Source organism: Diaporthe amygdali (assembly GCF_026229845.1).
Source record: "Diaporthe amygdali strain CAA958 chromosome Unknown NODE_43_length_333103_cov_65_012416, whole genome shotgun sequence".
Taxonomy (NCBI): domain Eukaryota; kingdom Fungi; phylum Ascomycota; class Sordariomycetes; order Diaporthales; family Diaporthaceae; genus Diaporthe; species Diaporthe amygdali.
Window position 1 is genome coordinate 305645 of NW_026517063.1, and position 26102 is coordinate 331746.

A 26102-nucleotide genomic window follows, 5' to 3' on the forward strand; every position below is an offset into this window, starting at 1 on the left:
CTCGACCGTTTCCTCCACAACAACCACACAACCCGCCTTTGCGCGCCTTACTAACCCCCTTGGAGGACGATATCTAGGAAAGCGCAAGGGCAATTCTACAATTTGTTCAATATGCCTCTTTTCGTTCTCTCCGAGACGAGCGTAGGGTAAGTTGCACCAGGTGCTGCAGCGAGCGAGCGCATGCACCCAAAAAGTTCCTTGGGCTATGGGTTGCTAACTGCCATGCCAATAGCTATGCCTTGTTCAAGGCCAAGGACAAGAAGCTGCTCGACGACAGCGAGCTCGATGCCCGTCTCCAGACCGCCGAACAGATCAACAATGAGTACGTGCAATTCTTTCCGTCCTGTTGTCTAAACGCCAGCCCCACGCGTACGAACGACCTAACAATCCCACAGACTGAAGCTCAAGGAGATTGTAAAATGGGACAATGCTGCCACTGGTCTTGAGGAAGTGGCCGGCTTGGTCGAGGGCAAGGTCACGCCCTTGCTGGCCCAGCTGCTTGAGTCCATCAAGGATGAGAAGAAGGCCTCGCTCGCCGTGTCCGATGCCAAACTGGGTACCGCGATCAACAAGCTTCCTCAATTCAACATCACCCCCGTCGCCGACTCCTCAACCCAAGAACTTTACCGTAACATCCGAGCACATATCACCGACCTCATCCCCGGCCTGCAATCTGAAAACCTCCGAAGTCTCGCCCTTGGTCTGTCCCATTCGCTGTCCCGACACAAGCTGCGATTCTCGCCCGACAAGGTCGATGTCATGATTGTCCAGGCCATTTCTCTGCTTGACGACCTCGACAAGGAGCTCAACACTTATGCGATGAGGGTCAAGGAATGGTACGGCTGGCACTTCCCCGAGCTGGGAAAGATCCTGAACGACAACCTCGCCTACGCACGAGTCATCCTTGCTGTTGGCATGCGTACCAGCACGGCCACCACTGATCTTTCCGATATTCTTCCCGAAGAGATAGAGACTGCTGTCAAGGCCGCTGCGGAAGTCAGTATGGGTACTGAGATCAGTGAGGAGGACCTGATGAACATCACGATGCTGGCGGACCACGTCGTCCGGTATACCGAGGTCCGAGCACAGCTCTCAAGCTACCTCGAGTCCAGGATGAAGGCCATTGCCCCCAACTTGACAGAGCTCGTAGGAACTCTTGTCGGCGCACGTCTTATCGCCCACGCCGGCTCACTGATGAGCTTGGCCAAGAACCCCGGTTCAACCATCCAGATCCTTGGTGCTGAGAAGGCGCTGTTCCGTGCTCTCAAGACGAAGCATGCCACACCCAAGTACGGTCTGATTTACCACTCTTCACTGGTCGGTCAAGCCACAGGCAAGAACAAGGGCAAGATCGCTCGTCAACTCGCTGCCAAGACTGCTCTGGGTATCCGCGCGGACGCTCTCTCCGAGTGGGTTGATGAGGATGGCAACGAGGTCGATGAGGACGAGCGAGCGTCGCTTGGTGTATCTGCTCGCGCGAAGGTCGAGTCCAACCTGAGAAGGTTAGAAGGAAAGCCGTTGGTCGCGAAGGGCGTTTCAGTTGGCCCTAACGGACAGGCTGCCGCCCAACCGGCCAAGTGGGATGTCAAGGAGGCTAAGAAGTACAACGCCGATGCTGATGGTCTCGAGGCCGAGTTTGCATCAGTTGAGATTACTGAAGAGGAGTCTGGTAAGAAGGAGAAGAAAGACAAAAAGGATAAGAAGGATAAGAAGTCGAAGAAAGACAAGCCTCTTGTCCAAGAGGTTTCAGACGACGAGATGGCGGATGCTCCTGCTCAGAACGGAGCTGATGGTATGTTGCCCGCCTCTCCTATCTTTCTCTACAGTCACTACGACAATATTGCTGTCATTCCTGAGCTTTGAGAAAAGCAAAGGACGCTCAAGTCATTCAACCCACTTGGAATCAATTGCTGACTTTTCTCGCAGCCACCCCAGCCAAGTCTAAGGCACTGTCCGAAGCTGACTTCGAGAAATATGCCGAGGCCGCTGGCATTTCAGTGTCCAAGTTCAAGCGCAAGTATGAGCGCGGCGACGTCGAGCTCGCTGCGGACGGCACACCAAAGGTGCTGTCCAAGAAGGAGCTCAAGAAGCTCAAGAAGGCCGAGGATAAGGCCGACTCTGACGAGTCACCTAAGAAGAAGCGCAAGGCCGACGCGGACGGAGAGGAGAAGCCCAAAAAGAAGAAGAAGAAGGCCGACGCATAGAGTGGTGGCCCCCCAATAACTGATGGCCGAGATGTCGGTCTTTCTTTTTTCCTCCACCGGGCTGTACTGGGTCATTGTATGATACTATGCATATCTTCCTGCGGCCTGCTTCTCACCTTTCCAATACTTATGGCGTGTTGTGAGAGATAAGATATCCTCTATGGCGTTTTGGGCGTGGCATCCGGCGGTTCAGGAATAGGGACTGGGGTGATTTGGTTTAGAAATTTTTGAGTTGCTCTGAAACTGGAACTCGTTATGTTAAGAGATTCTTTGAGATAATGTACCTCGGAGGGTCTTGTGATGTTCCCAATGGTTGGCAGTTGGCGCATTTTCTCAGGATCAGGCCTTGGAACGACTCTGGCATGGGCGCGCCTGTCATATCCTGACTGCTACTACCTTGCTTCTCATAGCTGTGGTCTCTTGGGTCGCCGCGAAGCGAGGACGTCAAACTCAATACAGTTTCAAAAAGTTATCACCTTGTCTTCGTTGATGCAGGTCTGGCGCAATCGAGCTCGTCGCTATGACCACCGAACACAAAGCCATCCTTCATCGCTTCAGCCATCCGGCTGGATAAGTGACCTGAGCTAATCTTTCATTTTCAAGCGTGTATCTTATCATAGAAAATGGCCACGTGATGTCCTTAGGGGGGGATATAAACGGCAGAGAAAGCAATATTCTTCTATTTACACTCGACAGTGATCTATATACGGTGATATGGCAAGAGCAAATTCCGTCCAGACAGCTCGTTTATCATGTTGCCATTACTAGCTATGCCTTCACATAGAAATCGACACAACTCTCGTAAGTCTGAGAGTTGCCGTTTGACCACCAGTACCATTGTAAGGCACATTTTCCGCCGGCGTTGCATGCGGACCCAAGGCTGCTTGGGATCGTAATGTTGAAGTCAACTAGTTTGTTGTGAGTAAGTGTGGCTTGGGTCTGGAGTTCGACAAGGTTGTGATGGAACAAAAATATTGACGTTACGTACCATCGTCCCCTCCTCCGGCGACATTGTCTGGCCACACATCCCACACCTTGACGGGGTCACCGATGGCTTTATTGGTTGCGAGGTCGATGACAGAGACATTCTATTAAGCCAGTCAGTTTCGCAAGTCGGTGGATCCTGGGACACCGCAGGATCCAATGTCCGATATGAGGATATGTGAGTCTTACCGCCCAGCCCGGTCGATGAGCTGCTACAAGGTCGATATGGAATGTCACCACGTCGCCGGCTGCGTACGTATTGAGTTTGTCGACGTTGTCTTCGTATTGGTAACCGCGACACTGATACAGGTTGCACTTGTAATCTGCGTCCGCTACCTTGACAGAGTTCTCAATCGGGCCGGCTGGATCTGAATGTGCGATGAAATCAGTATGATTCTATCCACACAACCTATGCAATTACTGGACAAGAGGAAGTGCGGCTTGGGTAAGTGCAATATCAAGCATACCATCATCGAGTTTAGTCGTGACAGCCTCGCCACAGAGTGCTAGCGTAGCGTCACCGGACTGGTCATGTGAGTCGAGTTAGATCCGATCAGTGAATTTTCTTTTGTTGACTTGACCACAACATACTCCGCGAGGAACTGGCTTCTGGACCACGGCATGGCCCAAAGTGCTAGGAAGCAGTAGGAGGAAGGCAAGTGTTGCTTCAAACATGGTGAATACTATTTTGCGGAAAGGGGAAGCTTGAAAGGAAGCGTTCGACACCGCCAGGTAATGAGCATATAGGGCGCTATCATATATTTTGTTACGGTCTGCTATTGGACTCTTTGAGAGCGGAAGTTGACCAGAGCCCCAGCGGCATTTCTCCACCAACGGCAGCAGCAAGTAGATGAATTCAGTCCTTGTTAATCAATACAGTCTTGGCAACGGGAACTTGACCATGTCCAGCCCCACCAATGATGGCTCAGAACATGATCTGTCATTTGTCTTATTTCCTATTGGAAATGTGAGGACGCACGAATTGATACACCGCTGACTGCCCTCGAGGGACTTGTATATACAATATTTTTCACCACCTTACAGCCTGCGAGGAGCGGTTGCAGTGATTTTGTACGATACGGAAAGTACAAAGTATTTGATGAATTTGATCCTTCAATGATTTCATATGAGTTGGCAAATGTTATATATATTCTTTTCACTCTTAATCATTTTTCAATAGTAACATTTTCAGTATTACGTATAATCACACTACATGCACTGTACAATCGTGTCTTATTCAAAGAGCTCTTTGAAGATAATTTATGTTTCACTCAGGAATCGAACATTACACCCAACCAGAGTTGCCAGTGCCACAAAGACTCCATTTACATCCACTCCGCGCCTCTCCGGCGTGAAAACCAGCACAACGGCTTTCACGCCAAGCCTTTACCCGAGGAGTTAGGCGCTGATAGCGACAATTGGGCATCTGTCCTCAAAGTGGGCGGAAAGTCGATCAAGATCGTTATTACCACCCCACCCGGCTTTCGGTCTTTGACGTCGTTTCGGGAACAAACGACGGGAAAAGCGCGGGTTCCAGACTAGATGTCGCCAATCTCTCGCCGTTGAGCATCAGGGCAAGCGTCGCACGGGTGGTCGTCACGACGAAGAATACAGACTCGGAAATCCATGAATCAAAGGGGGCCGCTTCAGGGAGACAGGAAAAAGTGCTGGGGCTTAGGCCTGGTGAGTGTGATCACCTCAATGCTTCTCGATAGTACTGGGCTATATTAAGTGACGATTAAGCGACCAGTCCTTACAAGTAATTGAAGCGCTGCAGCAACAGTACAAGGAAGCGTGTAGTTGAAATACAAGCAAGTCAGTACCTTGCATGGTAAGCTACTCCCTTTCATCCAGCTAAACTAGACAGCCAAATGAAAGGACTCTAAGGAATTCTCTCCAGCATTCTTCCAATTTAGTACTGTTCGTAAGCCTCGATGACCAGAGTTCAGTTTGAGGTCTCAACTTCTCATGGAGGTCATATCAGCCCTCCTCGTCTCCGTCCTTTTCCGCTAGGACGGTCCGCATACATCAGCAGCATATCATCTTTGTCCTCATCCACATGGTGCACACGAACGTGTCTAATGTCCACAACTTCATAGCACATCGCGCAGTGATGTCGGGTGTCTGATGCAGCGGGAACAAACCTACCATAGCAAGTTCTTTGGTCTTGGATACTTATGCTCCCTGTCCAGGCAGAACGGACACACGTATCTAGGATAGTCTTGTAATCGGACACGCATCGCCGTCTCCCCTCCTACTTCTAAACTCTTTGCCGTCCTTTGCTCGGCGACAGACTTTTGCAGGACAGAAATGGCGATACGCTGGAATGTGAACATTGGCGTGTGAGCTCAAGTGGTATTGAGCATGACATGATACCGCATTGCATCTCTCAAAAGTCTACACCTTTGCCTAAAGAAGGGCTGAATAAAGCATTTGCATCATCGCAAAGTGAGCCCGCGGAGTTACAGTCTCAGCTTGATGCCGTTGATAATAAGGACTGGACGAGATATCAGAACCATGACCCAGGTCACAAGGCTGCTCTTCAGGATCTTCAGAGCTGGAAAGCCTACAAGGCAACGCATAGACCATAACCAGACCGTTTGAAGTTAGTCATGGAGATCAGGAGGACTCTAAATGACTATAGTGAGCAAATAAGCTACCCCAAGCGATGATCATTGCTCCGGGCGCATGTACCAAAGTGTTGCTAATACGTGTGAAGGGGAGGCGTTAGTATTCGAAAGCACTCCAGCGTCCGTACCACGACCGGACAGGAACACCCTCAAAGCATTTCGGTCCACCTTCTTTCGAAAACTCGGCGATGAAAATCTGCTGCTACTAGAAGGCCATAGCTCTGAGGCCTATAATGACCCGGGTGATCTGGTCGCTCTACACAACTTTGAGCCTTCAGACAGACTGACTATGTTCGTCAAGAACAGCTTACGCTTGCTCTTCAAGGTCCGCGTCTGTGCGTACTCCAAACGCCACAATGGTATTCAGCTGATACATATGCATGTTGCAAAGTAATGGTGATAATCCCTTGAATCAGAATGACTCTGTGAGTTACGCATCAGGCAACAAATTGGCGGCATATGTATCATATCTGGCACCATGCTGGCAACAATGCTACTTATTGGACCTATCTTGGTTTCATACAAAGCCAGTAACAACGACCTTAGTTTGGGACTGATCGACTTGTTCACTATTGTCTTCGCGGGCAGTGTTGGCTTGTTGACGAACGCATCTATGGCGGAGACTTTTTGGACCACAGCTGCGTCAGTGGTCCCTGTCAATACACAGACAGCCATCTGATGATCAAGCGGAGCTAAGTTCGCGTTACTGACACGTAATAGCTATGCTGCTGTGCTGGTTGTGTTTGTTAGTGGCCACAAGTGCTTGAGAAGGATGGATCGACCGATGAATACGAGCGACTCAAAATGAAAGAGCACTCACGGAGCTGGATTAAAGAAAATCTATTGACTGCTCGATATTAGCTTGTTGCACTATGAAAGTCACAAGACCAAGGCGAGAGAACATTGCCGTGGCTCGAGGGCGCTATGGGACCTCTGCTGTGAAGATCTAGTCTCTCTGAAAGGGGCCCGTCTCAACAGCTACCACTAAGCTGCTACGCGCAAATAAACTTGTGGATCCAACGGCTTGCTACTGGAACTTCACCTCGTTTCAATCCACCGGGGACCCTACCTGAACCGTAGAAGAGGGAAAATCGGCCCGACTCCTATTTTTTCTTCATTCCTTCTGTTTCATCCACCAATTTCGATATAAAAGAACGTACAATCATTCAATGACCATTTTTTTCATGTTCATGTGTGATGGACTCTACGAATAGCTCGTCTACCACGTACCTGCATCCCTACTTTAAAGCTGCCACAATGATCATCGAGGCTTCTCTTCAATCAGGCTGGCTTGTCTTACATGGTCCTCACAAATAGGCGCTCGATTTCTTGGGATAGTTCCTGGAGGAACTGAGTTCAGGGCTTGATCGGGAAATTATGCCTTCAGTACACTTCCTTGATGAGAGAAAGGATTTTTGACGTATCTGAAGGTAGATTCAAGCATTGGCAAAGAGGCATCAGCAGGCAGAGCCCAAAGTGACCTCTGTTCTCGAAACGGAAGCCCATCTGTGCCGTTGGTTACCGCGGTGTCACCTGTGTTGGCCAAAGATTTTGGTTCGTTAGGACGTATCAACCTCGAACTCAGGTACTGCCATTTTGCTGAGGGTGTTGACACATCTTGGCCGTCCTTCGATTTCTTGCTACTTGAGTCTCTACGGAAGAGAGCTCGGCGTCGTGGATGATGCATTCCATCGTCTTATGGGATGCACTTCTTTGGTTGTACAAGAGATAGCAGTACTACTCACAACCCTGTCCTGTCCGCTATGCAGCAGTGAACTTTAGTCCCAGCCGTAAATAGGGTCGAGACCCGATGATCGTTGAATCAGACTGTTGGGAATCATGATGGAGAAAATTTGGAGAAGTTCCATGATTCATGTGTGTTTGGCCGACGCACGCGACTGCAACTCGCGCATCGTCCACCTACCGCCCCTTGGTACATCGGCTCCAGGGCCCTGGGATAAAGTTGTGAGTGGGTTTCCCCCTGACAGCTTCCACGCGATGGGGCTCCTACTAAGGGATGTCACGAACAATCGATGCGAGCAAGCGAGGTGTCAATGGGTCCGTGTTGCTGCCTGGATGTTGCACCGGTGCATCTTTGGTGACAAACATGAGGCACGCGTCAAATTCGCCATGGGCTGTGGCATAGATGAGCTAGTTTTCATCGGCTTCGCTCTTCATTCAGGGGATGGAACGTGGCGATCTGCAACTGAAGCACAAAAGCATGCTAAGTTGACTGCTCTCCAGCACCTGCTGTTCGTCTAATAGGAAGCAGGTGGGTGGATCCGGAGGCATTCGTCGCTTAGCAGGGAAGAGAAATTCCCCACGATCGAGGTAGGGAAGAAGGAGTGTTTTTTTCACGAAGGGCGCTACCGGAGGAAAACTGATTGGACAAGAGGACGAAGCTCGTCCCAAGATGTTGATAGGGTTGCATATTGACAGGCGTTATACCCGAAGACAGAAAATCAAAATGCAGATCGGAGTGCTTAAGTTTGAGGTTATTCTTGATCGCTTTGGGCACTGGGGTTTGAGGAGCCATCCATGCAACTCAGGAGTCTGGTTCGAGGTCTGCGACAGCCCTATACCCCGGGAAAGACCCCTACCCCTGTCGCTGCGTGTGCCTGGCCAGTGATTCTCGCGATCTTCCCGCCAAGCAAGCGGGTCTAACCATTGATCTGGACAGCCTAGGATAGCCCGGATATAACGGCTCGAGCCTCCACTCCCGATGCCACTGGCTTGCCAAGACGAAACGTCCAATGCTTCCGACGACACTTCACCTGAACTCGCTCGTCTGAGATCAGACACAGATGACGAGGCCGGCCGTACTTAGTATACACTACGACTGCTTTTGTTTTCCACATCCAACCGCCATGGTCTCCCCGCCGTAACAAATGGGGCTATTTTTTGACACGCCCCACAATTGTCCACATCCACAACGACATGCAGTCGCTCAGGCCACAGGCCGGGTTGTGGGAGAACTCGCGCATGGGCAGACGTCGCCTGCAGACGAAAAGATGAGATGAGACTGTGTTTCGGCGTCAAGATGGTTTCTGCCCATGGGGACTCTAAGGAGCCATAGCGAGCCGAAGGTCGGGCATGGCTCGAAGCAGGCAGGCTGACGCGGCCAAGCCTTGATGGGATGGGATGCAATTCTGCTCGGAGAAAGTCTCGTATATAATCAGTGAAGCCACTTGATGATTCCATGATCTTGAATGAATAGCATCAACCACTTTGAACGCAACAACACAGTCACAGTCTCCTTTCACCTTTTTCAATTTTCCTCTTCTCTTTCTTCAGACGGCCGGTTCCGTACGCTCTGGTTCAGCTGTTTGCTACTATTGCTTATTCTTCTTCACATAAACATCCCGTTTAATCAATCGATCACTTGTTTGTCTTCTGTCATCAGCACAGCCACCCCCAACAGTCAACATGAAGTTCTTCGCCACCCTCGTTGTCGCTATGGCTAGCGTCGCCATTGCCAAGGACGCCAACAACACCGATGGCACCTCGACCAAGTCCCAGTGCAAGCAGGTGTCCAAGCTTACCAAGCTCATGGACATTGCAAACAACTCCACTAAGCTCGACAAGGTCACCAAGGGCAACGCAACCCGTGCCGCGGATATTCAGGCCAAGGCATCTGAGGCGGCAACCAAGTTGACCACGCTCCAGAGCAATGCTACCCTCATGACTGCCTGCGACCAGATCTTCGCTGTTCAGGACACCGAGGATGCTTGTGAGAAGATGGTGGGTCTTGAGAAGCTCACGGCTATCGTCAACAACCAGACGGCATTGGATGCGATGACCAAGGGCAACACCACAAAGGCCGACAAGATCAAGGCCAAGGTGCAAGAGAAGGCTGCAGACCTTACCGCCATGCAGAGCAACACCACCCTGACGAGCTTCTGTGCTGGCTTCAGCGACAAGCAATCCTGCAAGGCCATGGCCAAGGTTGCCAAGGAGCAGGCGCTTGCTGCCAACACCACTGCCCTTGTGAGTCCCCATGAAACAAATAAATTTGGGAACCTTGTGTGTACGGTTGACTAACGTGATGTGATACAGAACGACAAGTTCAACGGTGACGCGGACAAGATCTCTAAGTTCCAGGCTAAGCTCACCAGCAAGGCTGACAAGATCAACGCTCTGATGAGCAACACCACCCTCATGGACACCTGCAACAGCCTCGGAATCACAACCGCTGCCACTACCGGCGCTTCCACTTCGTCAGGCTCCTCCACCGACAGCAAGAAGAGCGCGGCTGTCAGCGTCAACGCTCTGGGCGCCGGACATGTCCTGGCCCTCGTCTCTGTCTTTGCCTACGCTGTCGCCATGCTCTAGACGCAGCCGCGACGGGTTTTGACATTAGGACTTTCATGTCCGAACATGGAAAATTGATCAAGGCGACTGGTGCTTCATCCGTGGTCGGGATCATCTCTGTTATGAGCTGGACTGGGAATATTGAGGCTGTTTGGTGCTTGTGGTGAGATGACAACGCAAGACTTCAAAGTGTCCATCCGAACAATGATGGAGTACAGTCTTTACCGGCCCATACAGAGGCATCGGAATGAATTCCGAGTACGGACTTGGTATTGCGAGGTCTTCGAGCATGTAGCTTAGCTGACATTATCGTTGAATGAGCTGTATCGAGTTCATGCCACATGAGACATTATTAGTAACAACTGTACCTTTTGAGCCGTTGATACCCCAGAAATAATAATGTACTCTCTAATTCGTTGACGCTCTTCTGCTGTATTTTTCGGTTGAAAATAATCTGCGCGGCTACTCCAGTGATCAGTGTAACTCTAGATCAAGTAAGCATCGGTATACTTCCCCACCGCATGCACTGACGAAGTCCGGCCGAGCTAGATCCACCTCTCTTACATTGCCCGTTTCGACGCGATGTCCATTCTGTGGGTCTATCTCGTCCAAGCTTTTCACCCCAAAACCTTGCAGTGCAATTGGCAGGACTGTGTTTCTCTTTGCGTGAATTTCTTATTCGCCTGCAATTTCTTATTCGCTTTCAAGTAGAACCAAGAGGCAGACCTACCAGGCAGAATCGCCTTCTTCAGCCTTGCGAGCGTCAGGGCGGATGAGATGGTTGAATCTGTAGGTCTGCTCGGAATTCTAGCTCATGCATTTCGTCTTGAAAATTGGTTCCCCACGGCTAAACGGGCGGAGTATTGTATATCGCCATACAAATCGCGCACACCACACCCAATTTAGTGCCAAAATTTGGGCCAAGAGGGTTGCGCCTGGTGACAAGATGCTCTGAATGTGACACAAGGCTTTGAATTCCCAACGTTCGTACGAATCTACTTCAGCAGCATCCCATCAAGTCAGGTGTGGCTTGCGTAACCGTTACTTGCAAAATGATTGCCCAGACTCCCTCACCACTAGGGTATTGGCTTTGGATCGTCTCAAAATTTAGCCGAAAGTGCTCCATTGAGAGCCATCAGCAATTTCTTCAGAACTAGAAGTCTTGAGATGCGCGCCTCACTTCAGGCTCCCGCATGCCAAATCAGGCACTTGATACTGCGGTTCCTGGCTATGAATAGAGCTGTGCCACTTTCACGCGTGATACTAGTACGTTGTTGGAAGTTCTCAATCTGGTGTCTTATTCTCGATCAAGCCCAAGTGTTCAAACCACCAAGTCCGACGCAGCTTTGCGAATGCCCACGTGCGAAGTCCAAACCTTCAACAAATTTGCTTCACGTCGTAATATCTGCAGACAGCATCTCTCATTCCATCAGTAGTGCGGCGTTATCTTGGTACGGACACCCGAGATCGTGCATTACAGATAATCTGAGATATCAATGGGACGCAATGTTTGACTGAGGTTTTCTTTCGACTCATCCTAGCTCTTTCAGACCAACCTCTGAGCCCACAAAGCTCAAAAAGCCTAGATAGATTCCATGCACTTCTTGATAGGCCTGGTAGTTGACGAAGACGGCGAGGCTCATGCTCTAGGACCAGGCATTGTACCAAATCAGAGACTTAAGCGCGGGCGGTCCCAGAGTTCAGGACGGTGTGTAGGACAAATCGGTACAGGATCATTGTTAATCTTTTGGTTTTTTCATCAACTCATGTTTGGTGGCGGAGTACGTAGGAGGTCTGTAAACTAGGTTGTCTGATTTACCCTATAAGCATTCACTCCTAGCGTTCTTAATCAATGACGGGTCAAGTGAGGGGAGAGGGGCGGGTTGCCTGGCCCGAGAAACAGTGTTGAACTAGCTCCACACATTCCTCAGCATTTTGCGATCCGAGGTCCCCAACATTGCGACGTGCGCTCTGAACTGCAATAGAACATGTGCAACATCAACCCAATCTAAGCTTGACTCGGATATTTCGCCTCCAGATCGCTCACATCAGCTCATATCAAACCTACGTACACCTCACCCCTGACCAAACAAACACCGTGAACACCAAGTTTTGACGATGAAGATAACACTATATGTCGACGTTGTTTCTCCATTTACGTACATTGCATACCATGTACTTCGGGTAGGTTCAACACCGGTGGAAGCAATTGGGAGATGTGTTCTTCACTTACACTCTTGCAGCAGGATCCAGTGTTCAAGAACTGCCAAATAACTTACATACCAATCTTCCTCGGGGGAATTTTCAAAATGGCTGGGAACATAGCACCTCTCCGAATCAAGAGTGGGTTCACTTCGTCATCGCCAGATGACGTCTACTGCCTTCATCGCCCTACGCTGCACCGCTGCGGGGGAAAGCGGGTTCCATTCTCAATAGTTGCGCTTGACTGACCACCGTGACACCGACCAGACAAGGACAAATGGATCAACAACGAGCGCCTCCGATGGGCAAAATACTTCAATGTGCCCATAGTGAATACCGTCCCGGACGGCTTCCCAGCAAACACCGTACAGGTCATGCGTACCATCTGCGCCGTCAGCCACCTCGCCAACACCGACCAGCCAGCCCCATCGCCTTCATCCCCGCCTGCCCAGCAAGCCATCATCAAGGCCCTCGATGCCGTCTTCGACGCCTACTGGGTCAAAAAGCGCGATATAACCGACAAGGACGTCATAGCCGATGTGCTCTCGCGCGCCGGGTGGGAGGACCTCGCCAAGGTATCTGAGCTCACGGCCGGCGACGCCAAGCGGATGCTCGCGGAAAACACAGACGGCGCGTTTGCGGACGGCGCTTTTGGGTTGCCGTGGTTCGTGTGTGAAAATGATCGGGGTGAGAAAGAGGGCTTCTGGGGCGTGGACCACCTCGGTGTGATGTTGGACTTCTTGGGGCTGGAGAAGCCGGCTGCTGGTGGCGAGTGGAGGGCAATGCTTTAGACGGCGGAAGATCGAATATTGAGCTGCTGCGGTGGGGCTTAATGTAGGAGATTGATAGTGTGGGCGGTGGTTGTATCGGTCTGCTAGTTGAAGCGCTGGCATGGCTATCGCAGCAGTTTTGGAATTTCATTTATAAAGTCAACCAGGAGATGTCCAGATGTGATTGGAATTGCCTGAAACAATTCTTTGACATTATCTAAACATATACCTATCATATATGAGATCCTTCTAGAGCTTCTTAGGCACTTCAGCTGGACATGACAGCGGTCGCAAGGAATTCTCAGCGCTGCAATCTGTTCGGTCTATTATATATACTGCATTGTCTTGGGAGACTCTGCTATGCTCTTCCAAGAGATCCTCCCTGAGAGACCTGGACTATATTCTGTCTTCCTGTGAACAGATATACTTTGGTTCACGTGATTTATTGTACCTGCGCCTCCCTCCCTCAATCGTCCCCCCCCCCCCAACATGAGTCCTTTCGTCCGCACCTCAGGCTTGTCAATATGAATTCTCCATCTCATTTGCCACATCTTCCAGCCGGTCTTGATATGTACTCGCGCACACCCTCGAAAAAGTCGCCCTGACCTCCAGCGCCAGAGAGTGCACTGCATTCTCCAGGGCCTGCAGGAGCTGGACCTCGAAGACCAAGCCCCGCCAATAGCTTGTGTCCATTGAGTCGTCAACAAGTGAAATAGCGTCGACCCCTGTGCGCATCGCAAGAGTCTGGATGTAATCTCTAGTGTAGTATAGAAACGTTTCTATGTCTACACAGTGCATGGTCTTCTTGTTGCAGTTCTCAGCAACGCGATGACCGACGAACTTCGCGGTCAATATCACGAGGCTCTCGGTGCTAGTGCTGGAAGGCTGTAGGACAGCAGCGATTTCCCTGGCGGCCTCGACCGCACGACGCTCGACCAATGTTTGAGAGAGGTCCTCATCAAAAGCGAATATGTATCCACAGGTGATGTCCGAGATCTTGGTCGAATCGTATAGGGTCTGGGGCGACACGCAATGATACTTCAGACCGCTGACGGGCCCGTAGACCAGATACTCATCTGCAAACCACTGGTCGGCCAATCCTGACTCAAAAAGGTCCCTGGAAAACCAGACGTGGTCCGCCATAGAGGTGGTATCTAGAACTGCGATCATAGATCCATGTTCGTGCTCGGCGAAATCGAGAGCTGTGTCGAGGACATGGGTCCACGAGCTGAAGTCCGAAATGATACTGCTTGAAAACCCCAGGTGTTTGCTGACCATCTCAGAGAGATCAGGAATGTCCCACATGCTGGTTGGTTCTTTCCCGCCAAGGAACCCGTGAGGTATCACCCCTCCCATACCGTTCAGCCTGCAATCCTTCCCCCCGCCGGACTTTGGGTGGAATCCTCTGAATAGGAATCTCGGAACCCCGGTCTTTGAATCTGCGGAGAAATTCACGGTCAGCACATGCTGTGTCCTAGCTTCGAGGGCGCAGGAATTCGGGGCTTACTCACAGGACATATACCGTTTAGCTTTATTCAGCCGTTCCAAGGCTTCTTCACCTAACGCGTTCGCAGACACTGGAGTCTCATAGACCGTCCGCTGAGTTTGCCGTTTCCATGCACTGGACGGAAAGAAAAGTACCCCCTCTCTCGTCGCGGACAGCCTCCCGCACATCTGCTGGCAGTACGCTGGCTTTCGACCTGCCGTGGCGGTCAGTGGCTGGAACGGGACAAGGGACCTAAAGGCGTTCTCTGTCTGCTCCTCTTCTTTAAGCCATGATAGAGCAGCGTAGTCGTCGCAGTCGTCCTCGTGCGGAAGAGACTGTTGCCACCAGGAGTCATCAATGCAGTAGATGGTCTCTTCGGTGCTCCAACCCTTGTGTTTGGGGGCGTCCCACATTGTCAACAAGGGTATTTCATCGTTATCTGAAGCGCAGAGGGTACCATTGATCCAAGGCCCCAGAATATTCTTCCCCTGGTCCTGATCCATGGAATGGTCGTCCTTCCCGTCCTCGAGTATAGTCACGATGCTCTGCATGATCGACTTGGTAGAAACACTGCTTCTTCGCACGGTGTCCTTCTTCGAATTCTCCTAGTTTTACAAAGTATTGTGCGTCTTCGAGTCAATACTGAATGTGGTTTGTTAAGTTGACTTCTGGATGCTCGAATAACTGTGGAGCTGGCGATTTATCACCAGTGAGGTTGGGCTCGTGAGGACGGTGCGAGAAGTAGACCGGGTGAATTTGGTACTGGTTGCCTCCGATACCTGCAATATATACAAGTCAATACTGCCCAACTTTGATAGCCGCTGTCATTATTTCCAATTTTTTCGACTCCATGTTGAGAGCCATAGAGGTGTCTTCGGCACTAACCAAGATCGATTGTTCAGTAGTAAGTAGAGAGTATCAGCTAGTGTGGCCAAGGACCACACTAGAGTTGATTCAAAGAAAAGGAAGAAAGTGAGACGGCGATGCTTCACTTCTAAAATACGGGAAGGAGAAAATATAACACGGACGCTGCTGCATGTATTTTTGAATGTATGGTCCGCAAGGGAGCAGAGCAGTGAATATTTGGCGACTTCATCTCCTCGATGCTTCCTGCGCACGTTAATATTGAATTATTATTGATCATTGAATTGGCCGGCAAAGTGTCAGCGAGTGAATTGGACCAGTGCGCACGGTGAGGCCGGCAGTGAATCACTGAAATGATCTGTTGGGATGTAGCCGCATTACCGCATCACCGCATCAATTGCGACTCGGCTTAGTAGTGAAGTGGTAAGTCCAAACAATCTAGTGTGTATTTGAGTTTCTGGTCACATCCACGGTGAACACTGTGTTGCCTCTGACAGTCTGCGCTGGGAAGTCTGAGGGTTGCGAGGTGCATTTGACCCTAATTCGCCTGCCTGTCAACACACAATCGGGGTCGCGAATTGAAACGTCGACAATAAACCTTCACGTTGCGTATCTGTGCGCCAAAGAGTCTCCATTTACGCGAAGTGATGTTGTGGATGTGAGATTTTGATCTCTGAAATTTGAGCGCCAGCATCCCCTTTCCTTTGAAGCTATCGCCTGTCATTGTGAGCTATCTTTGGGCTTGCGGATATATGGAAAGGCTGACATCTCAGATAGTAGACGCTGCAGGATTTGTGTCCAGCGGAGAGGTTGGTCAAAATTTCGTTTGATTCTCAAATAAGTCACAAACTTGATTCACTCCTTACCCCCGTTCTGCTGCGGCTACGACATGGCACCTACAAACAAATCCCTAGAACCTGGCCTCTACCTTCTCCTCCGTATCCTGCAGAGCCCATTCACTCGCCCGTTCCTTGCTCCTCACGGCCCGCGCCTGCGCAGCCGTGAAGCCCTTGGCCTGCGTGGCAGGGTTGTACCCCAGCCCATTTATCTTGCCCACCGTGGCATCATCCACCTTGGGAGCCTCCTTCCCGTCCGCCCGCTTGTACACCGTGACGACGGCGGCGCCCCCGAGGCCGAGGTTGTGCTGCAGGCAATACTTGGTGCCGGGGACGTTGCGGTTGTTGGCCCAGCCGCGCAGGTGCCAAATCAGCTCAGCGCACTGGGCGATGCCCGTGGCACCGAGCGGGTGGCCCTTAGAGATAAGCCCGCCCGAAGGGTTTATGACAATCTTGCCGCCGTAGGTGATGCCGCCGGCGCGCACCAGCTCGTGTGCCTTGCCCGGCTCAGACAACCCTAGAAAGTCGATGGTGATCATCTCGTTGGCACTGAAGCAGTCGTGCAGCTCGCACACGCTGAAGTCGGAAGGCTCCACGCCTGCCTCGGCCATGGCAGTGCGGGCCGCGTGCTCTGTCATCTCACGGCCCATCAGGTCGATGGCGCTCTTGGAGAAGAGCGAGGGCGCGTCCGTCGCCAGGCACTGGCCCGCGATCTGGACGGCCTGCTCCTTGAGGTGCGGCCGGGCGTCCAGGAAAGCCTGCGAGACGAGCACGGCAGCCGCGCCGCCGTCCGAGGTCGGGCAGCACTGGAGCTTGGTCAGGGGCTCGAAGATCATCGGGGCCTTCTCGATCTGCTCGCGCGTGTAAACATCTTGGAACTGCGAGTAAGGGTTGTTCACACTGTGAGCATGGTTGACGCGGGCGATCTCGGCGAAATCCTCAGGCTTTGCACCGTATCTGTCAGTAGATGTTAGTATATGGTCGTACTTAAGGCCAGGATGGACTCGCCTCTCCATGTATTCACGACCAGCATTGCCAAACATTTGAGCAGCACCAGGGGCATTTGTGAAGCCTCGAGTGGATGCCATCATCAGACCCGAGGTTCCTGTGGGGTTCTCGCGGTCGTTGAAGAAAGTCTGGAGACTTCCGGGCATCATCTTCTCGAATCCGACAACAAGCACACAGTCGGCAGCCCCGCTGGAGACATACTGCCTCCCTATGGCCAGTCCGGTGGACCCGGTGGAGCAGTTGTTGTTGACGTTAATGATGGGAATCTGGGTCATGCCAAATTGGTAGAAAACCCGCTGGCCGCATGTCGAGTCTCCGTAGCAGTAGCAGGCGATGCCTTGTTCGACGTCGTCGTAGTTGATCTTTGCATCCAGCATAGCTTTGACGCCAGCCTCGAAGCCCAGCTCTGTATAGTCCACCTTCCCGCGAGGCTTGATGAACTTTGTCATGCCCACACCGAGGACGTAGCATGGCTGCTTCTGTTTTGGGGCCATTGTGGATGTTGCGTGGGCTATGCCTGGGCCAATATCAAAATTGAAGGGGTTCAGCAGCGTTGAGTTTGTATTAAAAATCCTTTGTTCGTTTATGCGATGATGGATATTGGTATTCTATTCACAGAAGCTGTCGAAAAGATTCAGCGTTGGTTATTTAATTCGTTTGCGGTCACGATGAGAGTAGGCTATATGCGTCGCGGTGGTTGTATCCGAGGACTCCAAGGTTTAGGGCGTTGCGGGGATGCCTGACGTGCCTCGGCATTGCTCCCCAGATCTACAGACGGTAGACGCTAACAATGGTACGCGCCACCCCAGAATGCCCCAGCCAGATCCCTGCTAATTCCCCGATATCCGAGGCCCACTGCTCGCTCCCCAAGTCTCAATGGGGAAAATCGTTCGTTGGAGAGCCGCATAGCCGCAAATCTAGCCTATTGGGGGAATATATTGGAAGTTGCTTGAACGACGTCTCCCAAGACTCGTCTGTCGTAAGATCGTTTTGACTCTGTTACTTGTCCCCAAAGCACGGTACCATATATCGCATACATTATCTCATAGTAGATCTTGCCGCTTCATGTTGTTCCAATCGGGGACGAGGTCATGGCAATTAAAAAAAAAGTGAAGAGGGTGGGAGACGGGGTAGTGGATGATGAACGACTATCTAGCATCTAATTGTGTCCTAGAAGTGTATCAACAGAGAAACTTCAGATGGGTACAGCATATATTAGTTCATAGTTCATCATAAATTCCTTCCTCGCTAACATGAATAAATTGGTGCTGTTCCGGGGTATACTCACGCAAAGATTCTCAGAGTGGGTCCAATGCCCGGTCTGTGGCGCATGTATATACCTAAAACAGAATTTGTAGACTGCCCATCATCCGGAGAAAATTATGGATATAGCAAGCTTCAATATGGGCCAGTACCGTATCTCTTGGTGCATCTGGGTTGATGACACGTTACAATACGCAGAATGCCTTGATTTCTGGACGTTGTATCCACAATCCCCGGAAGGCAAAAGCTTGGAATCGGACTGCCGACATATTGCTAAACAGGACCCAAAATATGTTTGTTCACCTTTAGCAAAGATTGGCATCTGTGAACTGGTTCAATGCGAACAGGAGTGGACACGATATTACTCATGGCTATATGTGCATGCAAGGCGGCTCTTCAGAGTTACTGACTCAGGTTCACCGTCTTCCTCTTCGAAATAGTCTCCATCTCCTTCAAATTACTTCTAATGTCAGACTCTCCGTCAAGGCGTGCTTGCGCAGACGCGTCCGTCGTTAATTGCCCAAAAGCTATTGGCAAGAGTGAGGACTTCCAACCAGCCGTAACTGTATTGCCCGTGCCTACCACTGACTGACCAATGACAACAATGAGGAAAGCAGTAGTCAAGGTCACCACGGCAGCTGGGAAAGCCAAAAACGGCCACCTCACGTCCACGCACGTCTTCTCCTCAAACACCACCCCTACCACTGGCCGCGCGACAGGCAGAGCCAACGGCTCCACGTACTGCCGGATCCGCAGTGTGATACCCTCCGCCACGCTGGTAAAGGTGTCATTGATGCTGGAGAAGCTCGCATATGTATCGTTGAAGATGACGCGCAGTTGAGGCGGTCCGTCGGAGGAAGCCCCGTTGACCCCGGGGTTGATGGCGCCTTTGAGATAACCATCGAGGTAGTCCGTAATTGACGACACAGCGGGATAAGCCATATCGTAGAGACACTCTGCGGGAATTATGTCTAAAGGTAGACCGGTACCATTAAGTAAGGGACCAGGAACTGTGACGTTGCCGTAGTAGGAACTGCTCTCGCCCGCCCACAACGAGGCTGTTCCATCACTATTATCTACATGTCAGTCACATATCCAACACAAGTGATACTGCCATCACAACTTACCTTGCGTTGACCATCACATTCCAAGGTATAACCACATCGTCATCATTGATGCGGAACCCTTCTTTTCGCAGCCTGGAAACTGCTTCAGGCCCAGCACATGTCAGATCCGCTGCCAGCCAGTGCGGATAATTTGACGAAGTCGAGACAAACATATCCTTCTGGGTCCTCACCAACCTCTCTCTCAGCTGTCCCTGTTCCACGGTCGCCCTGTAGGTCTTGACACACGGGCTGATCTTGCAGCGAGCCGCCCCTGCGCCTCCGAAACCGCTGCATGCCCATGTATTATTATCGTATGCCGTTGTACAGCCACTGTCGTTCAGGTTCGTAACTGGCCTCATCGTGGTTGCATAGTAATGGTCCCAGTACCAGTCTTCAGGCGCACCAGGAAATGCCTTTGACGCTTGGATGATATCGGTCCACCCGTCTACCGACTGATTCAAGGCGAGCCATGATTCGGTGGTGGTCGAGGAGCCAGTCGCAGCATATGAGCCAGATGGAAGCGTCGTGTTCACCCAGGTAGCGAATACCGTGGAATTGCTGGTCCCGTTGAAAACAGTACTGGGAATCGACACATTCTGAAATGTGAGTTGACTGCTCATGTCCTCGCAAGTAGAGCAGAAGCCGAGTGTCGAAAACAAATTGTCGAAAGTGCAATTGCCACTGTCACATGTGAATGGTGTCCTGATGTCCGCAGGGTTGTAAAGGCCTTGGTCGATATAGCCCAAGACAGCCGTCGCGGGCGGCCAGATGCCCGCACTGGTGTGTGCCCCAGCCTCACTGTACATCATCGAACGTGGGAGCGTAGCATTCGACTTGGTGCTCGTTTGTTTGCAGTCGTAGTAACGAACTAGCTGTTGTGTGAACGGATCTACTGCCAAAGTCAGGAGGATCAGACCTGCCCCAAGCGACGCGACAAAATGAGTCCCTCGTGGGAGGAACAGCAGCCGCAGGCAACCCCAGGGCCCTCGGCTCGCACTGTCGAACACGACGAGGTCGTGCAGAGGCCTGGTCTTCTGGAACCATCTCCATTTCAGGTGGCTGATGCCTTCAGTCAGGATCAGGACGGCGCAAGTCTTCAGGCCGGTGCTCAAGATGGAGACGGCCGTGTTGATCGATACGTCGAACGGCCAGTCTGGTAATGGCTTGGTCTGGTTAGGGTAGAGAATACCGATGATGGCACAGAGTGTTCCTATCATGAGGATACAGTTCAGAATCTCCACCCACCATTGGCTCCAGAGACTAGGTGGCCGTCGTGGTTGCGAGTGTCTGGGACCTGGGCTGCTCGCGTCACCAGCCAATATCTCGTATGCATGGGATTCAGAAGCAGCTTTGTGTGGGGTTTCCTGAACGTATTGCGGTTTTTCCGGCGGCCCTGTTGATGTTGTGTACGTCCGTTCAGAGGGTTCACTGTTGCTGCTGAACAAACTTTGGGCTTCCGGTTTGGCCATGATGCTGCCCACTGCTAAAACTCGAGCAGCTTCATGCAAAGCAAAAAGAAGGAAAGAAGCAAATAAGACTAAACAAAATTAAGAAGTAGAAGAACAAGTAGAGTCGGATTTCCGCTGCTGAAATTTTGATGTGGTGGTTAATTCTTTCTATTCCTCTTCGACAAATACGCACGTACATCCCACACCATGACCACTACCTCCTTGCCGCCGCGAAATAAAGGGGACAAGGGCGCAGTGCGGTGGCTTATGCCTGAACGTTGTGCAATTCCTTAACTCTGTCAAGTGTTCAATTGATAGGATGTCATCGGCCTTGGCGTCTGCCTGGCCAGGGTAGGGGCTGTCTTGATACGCTGACCGCCTGACCAGGGACTTTGACGGGCAAAGTAATGGGCCAATCGCTTACCATTAATTGTACACCTGAACTTCTTACTCAGACGTGCATGCCTAGTGCGTGTAGTAATGAGGCGAAGGATCTCACTAGACAAGCGAAATCAGGTAGGTCTTTGCAATAGTCCGAGGCATGTAAGTCGTGGGATTTGGCACAGAAGTGAGTGAGCCCAAACTTCTAATTAGAACTCCATTCGTTCTATATGTCCCCCGAGAGCCGGCTCTCATCGTTCTATTCAGGCGCGTTACAAGGCGATCTACTCTTCACATAGAATATGAACTACTCCTACTCACCTCGCTAAGAACACCTGCGCCATTCCCACAAGCCGTAGATCGAATGCCTGTGAGAACTCAGTGAAGCCACACACATTTGCAGAGGGTCTGCCATCAGAGATTTCCACCCAAATGAACATGCGTAGAGACTCAGTGTGAACATAAATAGGAAAGAGGGGGTTTCCGACAGCGGGAGTTGTGCTATCCATTTTAACGATTGAGTTTGTCGTGGTGGGCTTTGTACGAGGGTCAAACCTGTATAACCTTGCTACCATCTCTTCCTCTCAAGCAAAATCAGCTTTTCACAGTTCAGTGGTTTCCACACACGCGATATGGCTCGATTCACTCTGATCTCCTTGCAAATCTAGACCTCTCTAGCCTTCCAGGGTTGCCTGACTTTGAGAGGCTGATATTGTCGCAAAAACGTCTTTGCCACTCATATGATATCTACAGTCATGACTGCACCAAGACATGAGCATAGACGTGGCATAGATAAAGTGTGTTGCGTTGATGATTGGCAAATCTGCTGACGATCGAATGCGCAGATGCCTATGCGTCTGAAGCTTTTGGGAGAATCTGGCTGATGATCAAAGCTCTCAAAATATTCCTCTATGTCAATGTCGGTGCGTTGACCGAGTCCAAGGGGAGACAGCACAAGAAAATACCGTGCGGACAGCATGTTGACATAACCGCCCTCTAATAGCAATAAACAGGTGACCTCAAGCGGCGGCGGTTCAGATTGTCTCCTAGAGGGGGTTTGTCCATTAGACGATGCTCCCTGGTCATCGTATTTGAGCTCGTTGTCGAGAAAATTTGATCTCGCACCGGTGGGAGCGTCCGGATCAGGGAACTCCACGTTGTCGGCGAGAAATTGGGTGTCGAAGAAGTATTTGTCGAGCGTCCTCGATGACCCGTAGCGCTTCAGGATCTCAGACCAATATACACTGGTGAGTTTTGTCTTTCCATCCTCAGAGAGCTCAGACAGTTTTGGGGCTGAGGATGTGCGGTTCTGGATGTAAACCCGGTTCCGAAGCAACAATCCCTTCAGGGCTGCGCCTCGGAGACGAAGCTGCCCAGCGAAGACGTCGAATCTATATTTGTTTGGGTTCCACATCGACAAATCCTGGACAGAAATCAGATCCGACACGCGCTCGGTCTTTTCTTCAATCTCCATATCGAAGGGATGGTATAGCCTGTACTGAATAGGATGGCTCACAGATATCCAGGACCAAGAAGGCGCACTCACTACGGTCCCATTACTGTGGTGCTGGGTGCGTGATTGCTTCTTGGAGGCTGGCTTACTGTCCACAAACCAGGCGAGGCAGCGGGCCGCATTGCGTCTCCATATACACAGAATGCAATCGTCGTCGAGTGCCACCCTGAACTTGGCAATTATCCCCTGAAGTGCGATGAACCTATCCCGGCCCCATGTTATGTTGCGTGTTGTATAGTCCTGTACGGCCTTTCTCCAGTACCAGTAGAGCTCAGCGTCTGATAATGTGCCCACCGTGGCTGACGGCCGACCCAGAAGCACGGTTTTGAATTTCCGATCATCGGTGTCTCGGAAGTTGGGTGAGAAGTCCCCGAGAATACCCGTAGGTCGGAAGCCAGAGGCTGAGTGATGGAGGCAGTCCCAGAATACCCCATCCTTGGTGATGCTAATGATCCTCCTGGAGAGCATCTTTTCCTGAAAGGTCCAGCATCTTGTGTCCAGCTCTCCATTCGGCCTCCAGGCGAAGTTACCGGACTTCTCTAGTGCCATGTATACTTCTTCCGGGGAACATATGTCAGAGGTCGGTATTAGAGCTTGGAGCATGTTCTCGTCGTAGAGATTCGGCCGTAACGCGAGCCCCGAGGCCGTCTGGAGGCTCGTACCATCGATAGATGCGATGGTACACGTCGCGTTCAGATAGATCGACGAAATTTTCTGAGCCTCCACGTGCCAGTCTCCCCCATCGCCCTGCATGATACACTGTGCGTTTATGAGAATTATTTCATTGAATGGAAATCTCAGACATACCAAGGCGTCAACCCAAAGATAGCGGAAACCAAGCTTGTGACATAGTGTACACGCATCTCGGGTGATGTAATGCAAAAAGATTGGATGAATCCCGGCGTAGAGCATTTCCTTGCTCTGGGGAGTGAGAATCGCCAGACTAGCCACGGCCGACGGCCATCTGTAAGAAAGCGCACAGTATGGTTCATCAAGCCATTCGCTCTCAACTACCCTCACACGGGAACCTTCAAGAGAGGGACGGTAGTTGATTAAGTCGATCATCCGACGTGGTTTGCTGGACACAGAGTTTGGTAGTTGGTCGTATCGACATTCTGGATGGTTTAAAATACACTTCTGCAGCCAGTACGAGACAAGGGAAACACTTGCCGCGAGATTATCAGCTAGAATGCCGTGTCCTCGGATTTTCATGCGTTGTTGGAGGAATTCAGCTACGGCACGCAGTCAATTGGTTGGATGCATCAGCATAAGATTTGGCCGCGGGGAAGATCAGTATAATACCTTCATATCCTGCAGGAATCAAATAAGGCGAGATGATATCCTGGTCAAGCTCGGTGCTTTCAAGAAGACCAGTCACGCGAAGACCCTCGAGCGAGCCGAAGAGGTGGACCGGTCTCGAGCCTGTGCGACATGTCCGGTAGTGGCCGTCTCGGGTTGATGACCCATAACTTGCGCGAAGGAAGTTCAAGGAAATGAGATCATGAGTCGAGACATTGTGGGTATTGAGTGGCATAGCCAAAACCTGCCAGGGAACTGGCCAAGGGTAACCTGTGCGCGCATACAGTATACCAGCGTAGTACATATTGTTGCACAAGTGTCGCATAAATTAATCGCACGGAGAGTATAAGTGTAATCGAAAGCCGCACAGAATCAGATACTGCGCTCTCAACATGTAGGACTGTCTAGTGGCGGGATGTCGTCGGTTGGCCGTTCTTGAATTGTGAACGGCAACCTGATTGTGGCTGAGGAGCCGACATCGAGACTCTATGCATGGCAGAAGGAACGTCAGCAAGTACATGTACGCAACCCCGCAAGTCAGATGCGCTCGCATTTCCCGCTTTCACTTGTCCCTCTCCATGCTCTGACATCTCTGAGCGCTTGTGAGTTATTGTTCTTTGACTTCTCGCTGAAACAAAGTGATACTCCCACTGCATTTGATCTCGAAGAAATCGATGGCTAGCTTAAGGATTCGACTTCCTTTGCCCATCCTGTCACTGTCTAGCCGGCATGCACATTGTTCTCGCCTGGCCGGCGCTAACCAGTAGTCCAATGATCCCAGTCAGAATAATTTTTTCTTCAACTTTCTTGGTCTGCAAGGCCGCGGAAGTCGAATTCACACCCCTCAACAGCCTCCCAAAAGACGGGCTTCAAACGGAACACTTGGGAGAATTTTAAGAATTTTTAATTTTCAGACCAGAACAAACAGATACTAATTGACGAAAGCTTACACGATTTTGAAATATCAAAATGGTGCCCCAGTGGCTCAGCACACTTGTGAACGGAAGGCTCTCCTTTGGCAATACCTTGACAGCGGCCAAGATCGACCCGTAGAAGCTCCTTCATGCTTGGAACAAGACCAAAACATCTTGTTGCCTCGTACTAGAGCAATAATCGACGCAGTCAAGGGTTCAGCAGCGGCCCCTTACACCCGTTCATCATGTGTATCCTGTCAGGTTGGTTAGGGTCACAAGTGGAGTGAGTAGGTATATGCAGCGGCAGCGCAGCGAAGACGTAGTGATATCGTGGGTTGTATTATTAAAAGACTACTGAACTTGCCTCATCCTTCTCCCTTTTCCCTTTCCTTTTAGTCTTTCTTTTATAATGCTTTTTGTTTGCCTTTTGCGCGCGCTGCGCACGCGTAGCGTTGGTATGAAGTTCATTCCAATATAGTGTTTTGCATTCCACGAAGCATTCCAGCTGCGCGGGAGCTGCGCTTGGTATGCTTGTGCAACGTTGGTTTCTGGCATATCCCCACAATGACGGGAGTAGACGGACATGCTCCTTTTGGCACACAAATGTGAAGATAATCCACAAGTTATTTACTGTGTGAATCGTAGCGTTAGCGTTTGTAGCGAGCTAATTAGTCTGTTAGGCTTATAGCTATAAGTAGGCCTTAAAAGGATGCAGCCTTCAGCTACTTCCTATAACTAAGCAAGCAACCTATACCCAAATAAACACCAACATTCTTAAACACATATTATATTTAAATATATAATTTAGCTAATATTAATTAGTAATTATAAAAGCAATTATAAATAGCTAAATATAAAAAAAGATAATTTACTACTTTAAAAT

The 26102-nt window shown here is 50.7% G+C and overlaps 7 protein-coding genes across 7 annotated transcripts; 3 read left to right on the forward strand and 4 right to left on the reverse strand.

Moving 5' to 3' along the window:
• Positions 1 to 111: 111 nt before the first annotated feature.
• On the forward strand, positions 112 to 2204 carry J7T55_000091 (uncharacterized protein; the record flags this gene model as incomplete). The annotated part of the gene is made up of 4 exons (XM_053134305.1): positions 112 to 146; positions 233 to 322; positions 396 to 1792; positions 1927 to 2204. 4 exons carry the CDS (start codon positions 112 to 114, stop codon positions 2202 to 2204), a joined length of 1800 nt encoding a protein of 599 aa, XP_052987991.1.
• A 768-nt stretch (positions 2205 to 2972) lies between these two features.
• On the reverse strand, positions 2973 to 3863 carry J7T55_000092 (uncharacterized protein; the record flags this gene model as incomplete). Its single annotated transcript, XM_053134307.1, has 5 exons — positions 2973 to 3112; positions 3193 to 3292; positions 3378 to 3556; positions 3656 to 3713; positions 3780 to 3863. The coding sequence occupies 5 exons, from the start codon at positions 3861 to 3863 to the stop codon at positions 2973 to 2975; spliced, it is 561 nt and encodes a 186-aa protein (XP_052987992.1).
• Positions 3864 to 9244: 5381 nt separating this feature from the next.
• On the forward strand, positions 9245 to 10150 carry J7T55_000093 (uncharacterized protein; the record flags this gene model as incomplete). Its single annotated transcript, XM_053134308.1, has 2 exons — positions 9245 to 9805; positions 9875 to 10150. 2 exons carry the CDS (start codon positions 9245 to 9247, stop codon positions 10148 to 10150), a joined length of 837 nt encoding a protein of 278 aa, XP_052987993.1.
• Positions 10151 to 12438: 2288 nt separating this feature from the next.
• J7T55_000094 (uncharacterized protein) lies at positions 12439 to 13122 on the forward strand (the record flags this gene model as incomplete). The annotated part of the gene is made up of 2 exons (XM_053134309.1): positions 12439 to 12472; positions 12599 to 13122. 2 exons carry the CDS (start codon positions 12439 to 12441, stop codon positions 13120 to 13122), a joined length of 558 nt encoding a protein of 185 aa, XP_052987994.1.
• A 498-nt stretch (positions 13123 to 13620) lies between these two features.
• J7T55_000095 (uncharacterized protein) lies at positions 13621 to 15439 on the reverse strand (the record flags this gene model as incomplete). Its single annotated transcript, XM_053134310.1, has 3 exons — positions 13621 to 14540; positions 14613 to 15192; positions 15398 to 15439. The coding sequence occupies 3 exons, from the start codon at positions 15437 to 15439 to the stop codon at positions 13621 to 13623; spliced, it is 1542 nt and encodes a 513-aa protein (XP_052987995.1).
• Positions 15440 to 16361: 922 nt separating this feature from the next.
• J7T55_000096 (uncharacterized protein) lies at positions 16362 to 17789 on the reverse strand (the record flags this gene model as incomplete). The annotated part of the gene is made up of 1 exon (XM_053134311.1): positions 16362 to 17789. One exon carries the CDS (start codon positions 17787 to 17789, stop codon positions 16362 to 16364), a length of 1428 nt encoding a protein of 475 aa, XP_052987996.1.
• A 1171-nt stretch (positions 17790 to 18960) lies between these two features.
• Positions 18961 to 25804, reverse strand: J7T55_000097 (uncharacterized protein; the record flags this gene model as incomplete). The annotated part of the gene is made up of 14 exons (XM_053134312.1): positions 18961 to 19085; positions 19152 to 19627; positions 19686 to 21144; positions 21310 to 21502; positions 21815 to 21861; positions 22325 to 23765; positions 23814 to 24238; positions 24309 to 24560; positions 24698 to 24791; positions 24894 to 24933; positions 25023 to 25117; positions 25256 to 25364; positions 25454 to 25473; positions 25664 to 25804. The coding sequence occupies 14 exons, from the start codon at positions 25802 to 25804 to the stop codon at positions 18961 to 18963; spliced, it is 4917 nt and encodes a 1638-aa protein (XP_052987997.1).
• Between the last annotated feature and the right edge of the window lie 298 nt (positions 25805 to 26102).